Source organism: Vidua macroura, chromosome W (assembly GCF_024509145.1).
Source record: "Vidua macroura isolate BioBank_ID:100142 chromosome W, ASM2450914v1, whole genome shotgun sequence".
In the NCBI taxonomy this organism is placed as follows: domain Eukaryota; kingdom Metazoa; phylum Chordata; class Aves; order Passeriformes; family Viduidae; genus Vidua; species Vidua macroura.
Window position 1 is genome coordinate 3,794,787 of NC_071610.1, and position 12,129 is coordinate 3,806,915.

At 40.2% G+C, this 12,129-nt stretch overlaps 1 protein-coding gene across 1 annotated transcript in view; it reads right to left on the reverse strand.

Moving 5' to 3' along the window:
- Nucleotides 1–514: 514 nt before the first annotated feature.
- The window catches only part of LOC128821391 (zinc finger SWIM domain-containing protein 6-like), a 313,500-nt gene continuing 301,885 nt past the window's right edge, over nt 515–12,129 (reverse strand). The window contains exons 13-14 of the mRNA XM_054002380.1: nt 4,307–4,388; nt 515–3,039 (exon numbers count right to left, since the gene is read on the reverse strand). Of these exons, the coding sequence (XP_053858355.1) occupies nt 2,177–3,039; nt 4,307–4,388 (945 nt within the window). The 3' untranslated portion in view covers nt 515–2,176. The remainder of the gene's footprint in view (nt 3,040–4,306; nt 4,389–12,129) is intronic.

Here is a 12,129-nt window from a genome sequence, read left to right on the forward strand (position 1 = left end):
GTCTGCTGAGTGGAGTGAGTTGCACAGTTCAGAATACACAAAATGCTTTATAAAATCCAAAGAACAGCAAGAACTGTCCTTGTATATATCTGCAGCACATCTCAACTTTCATGGTCACCCAAATAATCACACTGAGTGGAAACATGCTCCCACACACTCTTCCATTCCACCAGGGCAATATGTCAAGGCTTATGGTTCATTGTATAGACCACACATCTTCAGTTGCAGGCAGCATTTGGTCCCTCTGACACACCAAGTCTTCCTGCATGAGCAAAGGAGCTGTTGTAATTGTGAACACTGCTGTTCCTCAGCAGATTTTTGAGGAACAAAACATTTCTTTCTTGGTCATATTGCTTCTCACCATAAGGCACCAAATTTGCAAGCTGGGCTTTTAAGATCTATGAACTTTCCATACATAATTTAACTCCAGCAACAGACACCATAAAGGAGGCAGAATCAACTTTCAAAAAACTAATTTTAATCAAAACAAACAAAAAAATTGTTATCAGTAACAAGTTTATAAAACAGTGATTTAGTTACATAAATAAATTGATATCATTGTATCAAATCTTAATTTCAACTTCATGAGCATGTTTACATGGGGAATGAAGTACAACCTTTTTACCTATTATAATAAATAAAATGGAGAGCATGAAATAGTTTTTCTAAACAAAAATACCTACAAACATACCTCTAGCATGTTTTCTAATGAAGGGAACAAGAGACACTGGACAACTTTTGCACCAAAACAAAATCTGTTTTAAAAAGCACAAGGATACAGAACCATCAGCTAAAGCAAAGAAACAATACTGTAATCAAAGTTGGTATTTAATAATATAATGAACAGTTTGGTACTTAGATCTCCAGTTTGGTTAATTTAAAGCATTAAGACAAGGCAAGATAGAAGGCTGCTTTTGTTTGAGTAATTCTAGAGAAAAAATAGATTAGAAAAATGAACGGAAAAGTAGAACAGTCATACCTACATAACTTTCTGTCCTGCACAGTCAAAATACCTATGCAGAATATATATTATATATATATATATATATATATATATTTGTGCACAAAGGTTAGCTTATTATTAGCTCACTGCAAAGGCGTAATGTATCATGTCAATCATTTTGCATTTTGTGTCAAAAATGATATTTCTTTAAGTTTCCTAGGCTAGGAGGCACAGACCCCAATTCTGGCATACTGTATTCTTAATGCTAAGGCTTGCTGCTCTGGCTGTGTATTTTTTGTTGTCCCTCTTTACTGTAGTGCCTGTTACAAGTATGTGTTTATGTGTGCATACATATATATATGCATACATATATATATACACATACATATACATATATAAAACTTCCCCAGTAGGTATCATTCCAACCATGCAATCCAAAAGATGGCTCTGAATAGATGCCTAGCATATAGTTCACCACCTGAGCCAACCCTGAAGCAAGGCGCACTTTAGTCCTTCAGATAGTTTTTCTTTAAAACCAAGCTACTGCAGCTTCAAGTATTTTGCATTACATAGATTTGATTTTTTTTATAAATTAATGTTAGATTTTTTCAATGTTCAGACATATACTATAATATATATACAGTACAATAAATGCTCTCAAACTTTAAAAAAATTTATTTTGATAAATCCCTGAGAATGTATGTTGACAGTCGCTAAGTTTCCACATGCATAAGCATTGTGTACCATGCTTCTGGATGAAGAGCACTGCAAAGCCACATGATCAGCCTTTTAATTACTAGTATTTCATTTGTTGGTTTGTTTAAATATATTGAAATATAACAATGAGTTACAAAGTAGTAAAGCTGAATCCATTTGAGGTACTTATCACAGGATGGAGGTGCTTTGTTTGCTTTTTTAAAGCCATTGCAATATATGTTTTGTTTTTGAGGCTGTGAACATATACAGAAAGAACAGGAGAGTGATGTGGGCTTTTGCCACTTGACAACATATACTCAGTGTAAACCAAACCTTTTTTTAACCTTTCTCTCACACAAAACAGAAAAAAGGAAAAAAATTTAAACACACAAACTTTCACAACATGACAGTTTAGTTTTCAAACTCAGTATAACTATACACATATAATACCAGTGTGGCTTTGTTTCTTTAAGTTCAAAAAGATACAAAGGCAGGCTCAAGTAACACCAAACCACCTCCTTCCTTCACTCATTTTCATCAACCAAACCGCTCACGAACCAACATCATCAGTTTCTTTTTGCCTTTGTAGATTTGTTTTAGGTTATCAATAAACTGTGTAAACTGTATGTGTCCATCATGAGCCATTAAGAAGGTCTCTCGGGCCTTGCTGAGGAACTCTATAAACTCACTATAGTGTCGTGGGCTGATGTGAGTGAGACGCGAATGAGTTGTATTAATGTAAGCTCCAATCGTGGCATCCAAGAGTTGTCTTAAAGGGGCTTTGTCCAGTGACATAAGCTTACCAGAATTCCTCCTTCCATGGAGTCCCACCATGCCAGGAGTGGTCAAAGTACACCTGCGCAAAATATCTGACAGTACTGTTGCACACTTGACACTTTTGATCACCAGAGGTATTATAGCTGCTAGCTCATTTTTCCCAAGAGAATGGCTGAGCACACATGCCCAGAGAACATCGTTAATGGCAGGGTGTGTGTCCTGATTGTAGCTCAAATTGAGATGCGTTATGGCCAAAGTGGCCAGCTTATAGGCCCGCATAGGGTAACCACGGTGCTCCATGTATCGTGCTATAGTAAAAAGCTGTGAGTAGCTCATGCTGGTTGTAGCAGCATCTAGAACGATTTGGTAAGCAGTCTCAAAAGCTATGTGATCCTTTTCACACAGAGTCAGTGCAGAGAGGGCACAGTTTTGAGGATCCTTCATGGCACACTGTAGAGCAAGTGTTCTAGCACTGCTGGCCAACTTCTCCTGCTGATGACAGTCCAGATGCAGATGGACAATGGTGCTGTTGGACATCACTGTTGTAGCAACAATACTAGTGGCTTCTGTTGGAGTAAAAAGTGTAAACCAGTTTTGCATTATACTATCCAGTGCATAAACACCTGGGGAGAGAAAGAAAGGATTAAGTACAATTGACAAAACCTAGCAGATATAGATGTTCAGCAAAAGATTATATTCAAAGTTCTAAGAGGTTGCCAGTACACTGAAGGAGACCAGCTTTAGCAAGAAAAGCTAAACCAGATAACATGTCTGCGAAAGGACATTAAAACAAAGGCTAACTGTGTACAGTCTGTAGCAATCACTGAAATGCAGGTAACAAAAAAGCCTGCAAGATAAGCTTTTCTATCCCAGTGAGAAAATTGAGCTGTTTTACTTGTTATCTAAGACAATTTGTATAACAAGTTCTGGGTCATTTGGTCTTATCATATCACTCAAAAGCAGCCCTCACACCAAACACTTAAAAGGCATTTTTAACTTCTTTTCTTAATGTGCATCTCATGGCACAGTGCATGCACAAAAGAATATGAAAGCATGCCAAATGTCTAATTTAATAGAACACCATGGCATTTAATACTAAGCACAATTTTAAAAGAAATAAAATTAAAAATCCTGACCTCTACCCTCTCCCAATAAACTTTTCAGATACATCTTGTATCAAATTGATATGCACTTGAACATAAAGATTTTTATTAGGGAAATACTCTGAGCAATATTGTAGAAAGGCTTGGGTTGTGTTAGTGTTTGGTTTGCTTTCCAGTGCAGATGAGAGGCCTGCACAATGTCATAGCCATGTAACAAAGAAGCATTACACTCTAAGCTTGGATTTACAAAGGGGCTTAAAAAATGAAACCAAGAAAACAAACAATGAGAACCCCTTCATGAGATCTTGCCTGCCACATAGTGGGACGCAACCTCAGCATTTCATTCACCTGTTTTTTGGTTCATCTTCCCCACTGCTGACAAGACAGTGCTCTCACCAGTCTTTTGGAGCCTCACCCTTCAGAGCAAGCAAAGTTGTAGCATAGTGTAACATCCCATAACCACTACCCCTTTCTTTGCTGCAGCCTCAAACCCAAACCCAACATTGAGGGAAGAAGAGGAAATCTGGGTTATGGATGTCCCCACCTTGAAGGGGAAAGAAGTTACACTGCATTAATCAAGTATTGTCTCACTTGGCCTGTGCCTATTCTATTACATGCTCAAAAAACTCACTCATCACTGACATAATTATTGTCTTCTAAAAAAGGGATTTTAAAGAGGAACAGAAGATGTGAGATATTTTCAGACCCTGAGTGTTGACAAACAAGATCAAGCCTAAGATTAGCTGACAAAAATGCAGGAGCCCTTGAGAAGCATCTCAGAACATACCTATTTCTGTTGCACATGTTACCAACCACCTCACCATTTCCCGTCGTCGCCAATTCAATGTTGACAGTGTCATCCGCATCACCTATTAAAACAACACAAAGTACAAATTCATCCTATTGTAAAACCAAGACAATATACCAACAATCAGGGATTTAAGTTACTCAAATACACTGAGGTTCAAAATGGCAGCCTCTTGCCTTCCTCGCTCTGTTACCTCATTTTAGCTGATATGTCAAAAGACTTGATAAATACTACTCAGCTATCTTAGAAGAGCATACAGAGAGTAATTCCAACTGCAGGTCCTTCTAGGCTAGATGAGAAACTCTGTTTTATTTGGGGGGAAGAAAAAAACCAAACAAAACCCCCACCATCCCACAAAAAAGCCCTCCTGTCCCCAACAAACAACAAAGCCCAATTATTCAATTATTCAAATTAAATTATCCTGTGTGTCCTCCCTCTATGTATATAAATCTTTAAAGTGGGAACATGTCAACTCCTGTTGGGCAATCTAACCAATCAGATTTTTCCCCCATCTGCATTTTTTGGTCATTGGCTTCAACAATACATACAGGAATCAGAGTGTACTGTGATTTGACTGTCTGCTTATGCTGCAAAGATGCATATATACACACTTCCAGATATATCCCAATATTCTGGAACACAAATTATATTCTCCTCTATACTTCCAGTTGAAGGCAGCAACACTGGAAGAAACAGACAGGTCCAGTCTATTAATATGCCCTCTGCATCAAGAGGTGTATTGTGAAGTGTGGGAACAGTGCCAGACACCTGGCATCCTAACCAAGATTAGAACAAGAGAATATTAACCCTAAAGGCTCTGCTAATTTGTGTGTTTGCTGAGCATGCTGTGAAAAAATTACTTTGGTGGAAGAACACCATATGAGTGTGTAACTTACTGTGATTGAAAACAATCACATGCATGCAATGCTTGAGACAAGTTTTGTATGTTACAAAATTAGCAGAGACCCTGAGGACCAATCAGAAGGCAGTTGTTTATCTGTAACAAAATTAAAATAAAAGGGAGCTTGCATGGGAAAGAGACAGACAAGAAGAGAAAAACACCTAGAGCAGAGCTCAAAGCTATAACACTGCATCAGTATGTTTTCTCATCGCTGCCATCTTGATATTGACATTTTGATTTTTTTATATTTAGATTATTTCTTACATTTAGATTTTTCTTTGCATTTGATGTCATTACCAACAGTGAAGAGCTGTCTCTGAAGAACAGCCATGAGCAGGTTGAAAGCCTGTGGGTAAGGACCAGAGATCAAGGCAACAAAGAGAACCTTGTGGTTTGTGTCTACTAAAGGCCACCTGATCAAGGGGAGCCTATTGACAAAGCCTTCTTGCTCCAGCTACAGGAGACATTGCACTTGCAAGCTCTCATCCTGCTGGGGGACTTCAACCACCCCAACATCTGCTGGGAAAGTAACATGGCAAGCTGCAGGCAATCCAGGAGACTCCTGGAATGCACGGATGACAACTTCTTGAGCCAGGTAATAGATAGCCCTACCAGAGAGGATGTGTTACTACATCTGTTGGTCACCAATGGAAGTGAGTTAATCAGGGACGTCAAGATTAGAGGCAGCCTGGGCTGCAGTTATCACACATTGGTGGAGTTTGCAGTCCTGAGGGATATGGGTCAGGTAAGGAGTAAAGTTAAGCCCCTGAACTTTGGGGAAGCAAGTTTCCAACTCTTAAGGGAGATAGTCAGTGGGATCCCTTGGAAGACTGCCCTCAGGAACAAGGGAATGGAACAGAACTGGAAGATCTGTAAGGAAGTCTTCCATAAAGCACAAGAGCTAACAATTCACAGGATCAAGAAATCAGGCAAAGAAGACTGGTATGTCTGAGTAGGGACCTGCTGATCAAAATAAAGGGAAAGAAGCAAATGGACAGGCAGTGGAAACTAGGACAGGTATCCTGGGAAGAGTATAGGGATGAAGTTCAGTTGTGTAGGGATGGGATGAGGAAGGCAAAGGTAAAACTGGAACTGAACCTGACAAGGGATGCAAAGAATAACAGGAAGGGCTTCTACAGGTCTGTGAACCAGAAAAGGAAGGTCAAAGGAGGTACACTCCCCTTGATAAACAGTGCTGGAAAACTGGTAACAACAGATGATGAGGAGGAGGCTGAGGTACTCAAAACTTTTTTGCCTCAGACTTCAATACCTCTCAAGTGGATGGACAGCATGAAAGGGACTGGGGGAGCAAAGTCCCTCCCACTGTTAGTAAAGATCAAGTTTGTGACCACCTGAGGAACCTGAATGTGCCAAATACATGGGACCTGATGAGATGCATTCCAGAGTTTCGAGAAAATTGGCTGATGTAGTTGCCAAGCCACTCTCTGTGAAATTTGAAAAGTCGTGACAGTCTGGACTGACTGACAGAAGCTGACCAAGCCAATGGGAGCTCTCCTAAAATACAAGCATTTGACTGGTTAAGAGTCTGTGGGGCGTAGAGTTTAGACCAATGTCTGTGAAGTACCGGGAGTTTTGAATTGTCTATAAAGGGGTGTCGGAGACAATAAACGAGGCTGTTTGTCTGAGGAAATGCGCGTGAGTCTGTCTTATGTCTCAAGCATAGGAATGCCATGTCACAGGTGGTGCCACCATGTGAGGATTGAACAGTCCAAGGACCCGTGGAATTGCAGAGAGAGACGGAGCGAAAAGCTGAAAAACAAAGGCTGGAAAGAGTCCGAAAATAGGCAGCAAAGGCCGCAGGAGCTAACTTTGCGACAAAGGTTGCGGAAAATCACAGCCGAACGGCTGTGTGGAAACCAGAAAAAGCAGGAAAAGGAAGAGGCTTGAAAGAGCCCAGAAGCTGTAGCAAAGGCTGCAGGGATTAAGCTTTGCAACAGGTTGCTTGGAAAGGAAACTGGAGAAGTTGAAAATAGAAGAAAAACCCCACTGGAGACCACGGGCACTTGGTTTTTGTGAAAAACGCCAATCACTTGTTTTCAGAATTTTTACAAGTTTAATAATAAAATGGTTGTAAAAATAGTAATACAACTAGAGTAATAAAATTTAGACTTAGGACAATTACAAGACAATAAAAAACAAAGAATTACAGATGTCTGGATGCTCTCAGGCACTAAGCCATGAAAAGCATGCCTTGTGAACACAGAATTACCCTTGAAAACTTGAAAACACTGTTGCATATTCATATATGCTTCATGGTTATGCATTCGTTCTATTTAAAACAAGAAACTCTGTCTGGTATATGTCAACTGCTTCTTTTAATCCCCACAGCGTCTTCGAGTCTGAGCAGGGCTTGAAGAAATTAGCTTCTTCTGATAAGAAAACCATAAATTCCTCTTCTCTGGAAGATTTGGGTGTTCTGTGACTGTTATCTCAAAGCGAGTATCTCATTCCTTTAAAAAAAACCCACATACATAGCTTCTATTTTAACTACTAAAGCTTCATTTTAACTACAAAACTACATTTACCATACTATCAAAATGTTAATACAGCATAACTAATCAATATAACATAATACATATAGTAACTATCTGCGTACAGCCATATAATATGCACTTTTCACAGTTTTCAACATCAGAAAACCCCACAGTACAGGTATAGAAAATTTCCTTTAAGGAATGGGACATAGACTATGATAAAGAAGTGTTATTTAGATTAATTACATGGGCAAAAACCCACAGGTTTGACACAACAAAAGAAACTGCTTTTGACCTTAATAACTGAGAACGAACTGGTCACTTTATATTAAAGGCAGCCTTGAAGAGGGAGTGTTATGTGTATATGGGATAATTCGTGCAGATAAAAATTGTCGTATATTTTATATATATGTATTGGTAAGAAATACCCTTATAAAAAGATTTTAAGTGCACAAGTCAGTGTCGAGGATTGCATCACAGTGTCGAAACCACCTGGACAAGAGGAGGGAGAACTTCATTTACAAACGAATTAATGTGGCCAGCCCGGAGATGGGTCGCTCCTCAAGGTGATGCGAGGAATGCCCGGACGGACGATGAATACGCGATAAATATCTAAGATTGAGATAGCCGGAGCCATCGGGGAGATACATCTCAATACCAGATTCCGGGAACACGATCATGGATGTTCACCACTCCCCGGACATGGTTTTGTTCAGCTCGTCACAGAGAAAGAACTCCACATGAATATGTGCAGTCCTGAAAGGAAGAAAAGGGACTCTGCCCCGGGCAGGAAAAATCATATAAAAATTGCTTGTGCAGGACAGTTGGTGTGAAACATAGGGGACCCTATGCTGTAGTGGTCAGACCTGTGTCTCACCCAGCGCCGATACCCGGGCTCGGCACTGACCCTTTTTGATTGGATTGTGGCTTTTCCTTTTTTTCCTCTAAATTTATATTTTGATCATTTAATAAATATTATTTAATTAATAAATTGCAGCATTAATTTATAACAGTCTTGGTGACCAAACGTGATCTGATTTGGGGATCTGGGGACCCCCCTCTTTGGTCCGGGCAGCGCTCCACCGATTTTGGCAGTTAATAAATTGGAGCATTCATTTATAACGGGGGGGGAAATGCAATAAGACTTATAAAACCATGGAGGTGCGACAGAGTGAAAATTTAACAGGGTAGAAATACATTTGGATTTAGGTGAAATGTGCCGCTTTGAGCTAGCTAACATAAGTAAAATATGCTGTTTAGTCTGGCAACTGCAGCACAAGCAAAACTGCCTCAGCTAAGGAGAAAAAATGCAAATTTCTAAGCTAAAGAGATAAGAGATAAGAAAGACTCTTCAGACCTTGAAACAGACAGCACAAAGTGACCCAGGAGTTCTTTCTGTACTTTCTGACAAAAACTGAGTACAAGTGTAACTAGGTGTAAGCGTAATGCGAAATCAGCAGAATGAATATGCATGAACCTATTGTGAAAATCTATGAATATGTAAATTGGTAAGAGTAATAAAAAAGGATCGGGAGTTCTCAGGGGCACACATGTCCTTTGAAGGGGAATGATTCCCCACATGCTCCCAGCGCTGTAATAAACATACTGTTCCCTACAAATCTTTATTGGAATTGTGGGGTCTTGATTTTTCACTGCAATTCATTATGGCGAGCCAGGAAGGAGGGTTTCTGTCGTCGCAGGGGCAGAGGGGAGAACAGACCTCCTTAGCGCATCCCGGGGAATTTCCCTGGAGGGGGCTCCGCTCTGCCTCGGCTTGCCACCTGCAGAGACAGACAACGTCCTGCTAGTGTGCGGATAAACAGTATGTATATTGAAGGGCCCTGGGGAGAGAGAGCGACAGGAATGCTGATAAGTCACTCAAGAGACGTCTGAGTGCGCAGCATCTTTCCTGTGCCTGCAGGCAGCCCAGCCGATAGGGCGGCTGGACTGGAGACGGGTTCACTGTTCCAACAAAGTGGCCGCTAGCGACTGTGAAGGTGAGTCGAGTGAACCCAAAGTTTGTGTGCTTGTAGTGTCCAGACATTGTGTAGTTAATGTGTTTGTAATCGTGTGAGTGCGTGGTGTATAAAGGGAGTGAACGAGTGAAGGAGTGAGTTTCCCCATGGCGCGGGGGGGGGGAGAAGTTCTACTCGCATCTGAAGCGGCCGGGTAAGGCTCGAGGCGCCGGCTGGGATAAGCTGTAGGGGCAGAGAGTGCCCCGCAAAAAAGTGGAACAAGTGGAGAAATGTAGGTGAGGACGTTTACTGTGTTTAAAAGTGATGATTTCTGTAGACTCTGCACATTTTAACCGTAGCTAGACGAACTTGGGGGGGGGGGGGGGGATTCCTTTGCCCCAGTGGTTCAGACTTGATTCCTAGAATTTTACTGTGTACTGTTATTCTAATTGTGTCCAGAGTGTGTGGAGACCAGAGGAAGCTGGTGTAGATAAGTGCTGAAGTGTTGTATGCTGTGTTGTGTTGAGAAAAGCAGGCACTTTAAGAGATACTACCTTTCCCAGTGAATTTGAGTGGTTCTTCCCCCACATTGTGGTAATTTGATTCTCGAGATTGTATGGTTGTGTTTGTGGAGATTTTAAGATTTTGTTTACAACAAATGTAACATTTTATGTAGAAGAGCTACAGTATAGTGATTTATGTTTAACTGTAGTAAAACAAATTAGAGGAATTCCAGGAATTCCTCCCCCCCACAACAACTTAAGCCCTGATTCTCATGAACTTGAGATAAGCGGGGGGGGGGTCTGTTTTTGTGAGCATATCAGAGTTTTTGCTGTAACAGGCACAGCCTTTTGCAGGGCAGCAAAGTAAGTGTCAGTAGAAACAATAATTAGATTGTGTGGGAAGAGAACTGGAAAAGACTAAGATTTTGTGAAAGAGAGTTTAAATAAAAGAAAAACGCTGAAGTGATAAACGGAATAGCCTACAAGCAATTCCCAAATGTTTTTAGTGCATTAAGAAGCTGGCACCTTGCGTGAGTACAATTACAGTACAGAGTTTGTGAAAAGGGCTGGTATTACTGTTCTATGCCCCAAGTGTAAATTGAAAGTTCCTAATCAAGCTGATTCAGAACCTGAGATCTTAAAGGTTATGTGTAGAGGATCGCATCTGATACCTACCACCTAGAGGTCTGTATGTGAGAAAAACTGAGAAAAGACTGTGAAGCTTGGGTAGAAACAAAATAGTATAAAGAATGAGAACTAACCAGAGCAAAAAGGTTCCCGAACTAGCCCCTCTGGCGAGGGGCTCACTGGAAGAAAGCCACCAGTAGGAGCAGCTCAAAAAATAAAAAAAATTATAATACCTTATTGCAATCAATGCTGTTTTAAGACAAGAAAGCAAATAAAGTGAAGTCTTATATGCTGATATGTTTTTCACCTTAAAAAATCAGAATGGCAGAGTAACTGTGGGTTCAGAGTTCCCTCTAACCCATTGGTGTTAGCTCTTAAAAAAGAAAACAGAGCAAGGAGAAGGCAAATCAAATGTGTTGTTCAGCATGCCGTATAAGGCAGCGATGTATGAAATCAGACAAAGCTTATCATCCTGAAACACAAAAACATACATGATTTGCAAAAGGCTCCTCCTAAAGTAACAGAAGATAAAGAAAACCTCCCCAAAAAGGAAAAAGACTCAAGCTCCAAAGGTATACCCACTCGAACCCATCCCCCTCCTAGCAGTCCAGTCTCATCCAGAACTAAGAAGTAACAGACCCCTCTGCAAGAGACAGTGAGACCAGGACAAAGGAAAAGAGCAGAATTTTAGTTGATACAGGGGCCATATATTCAGATTTAAATAAAATTTTAGTACCTGTAGAGAATGATTGTTGTAGTGTAAAGAACAACTAGCCAGTCTGAGAAGGCATACTTTTGCAAACATTTAAAGTAACAATAGGGTATTTACAAGTTTTTTTTATATACCCAACTCGCTAAACATTCTAGAATAAGGAAGTTACTCTAAAAGTAAATTATCAAAAGTACATAAAAGTGTTAAGTTTAACATGAACAACCATTAAAATAAGGAAGAAATTAGTAAAGAGATATTAGGACAAGTATTTTCAGAAGTATAGGCCTCTGACGTACCAGGGAGGGCGAAGAATGCCCCCCCCCCCCCATAGTAATCAAGCTTAAGGAAGGGACACAACCAGTGAGAATTAAGCAGTAGCCCCTGAAAAAGATAGAGAAGAAATCAGCCCAATAATTGATAGTACAGGATCGAGGGCTGTCAATAAGATAACAAAGGATTTATATCCTGTGGTAGCAAATCCATATACCTTACTAACTTGTTTAACACCTAAACTAACCTGGTTCCTGGTTTACTGTTTTAGATCTAAAAGATACTTTCTTTTGCCTCCCTATCCACGAAACCAGACAAAAAATTTTTACATTTAAATAG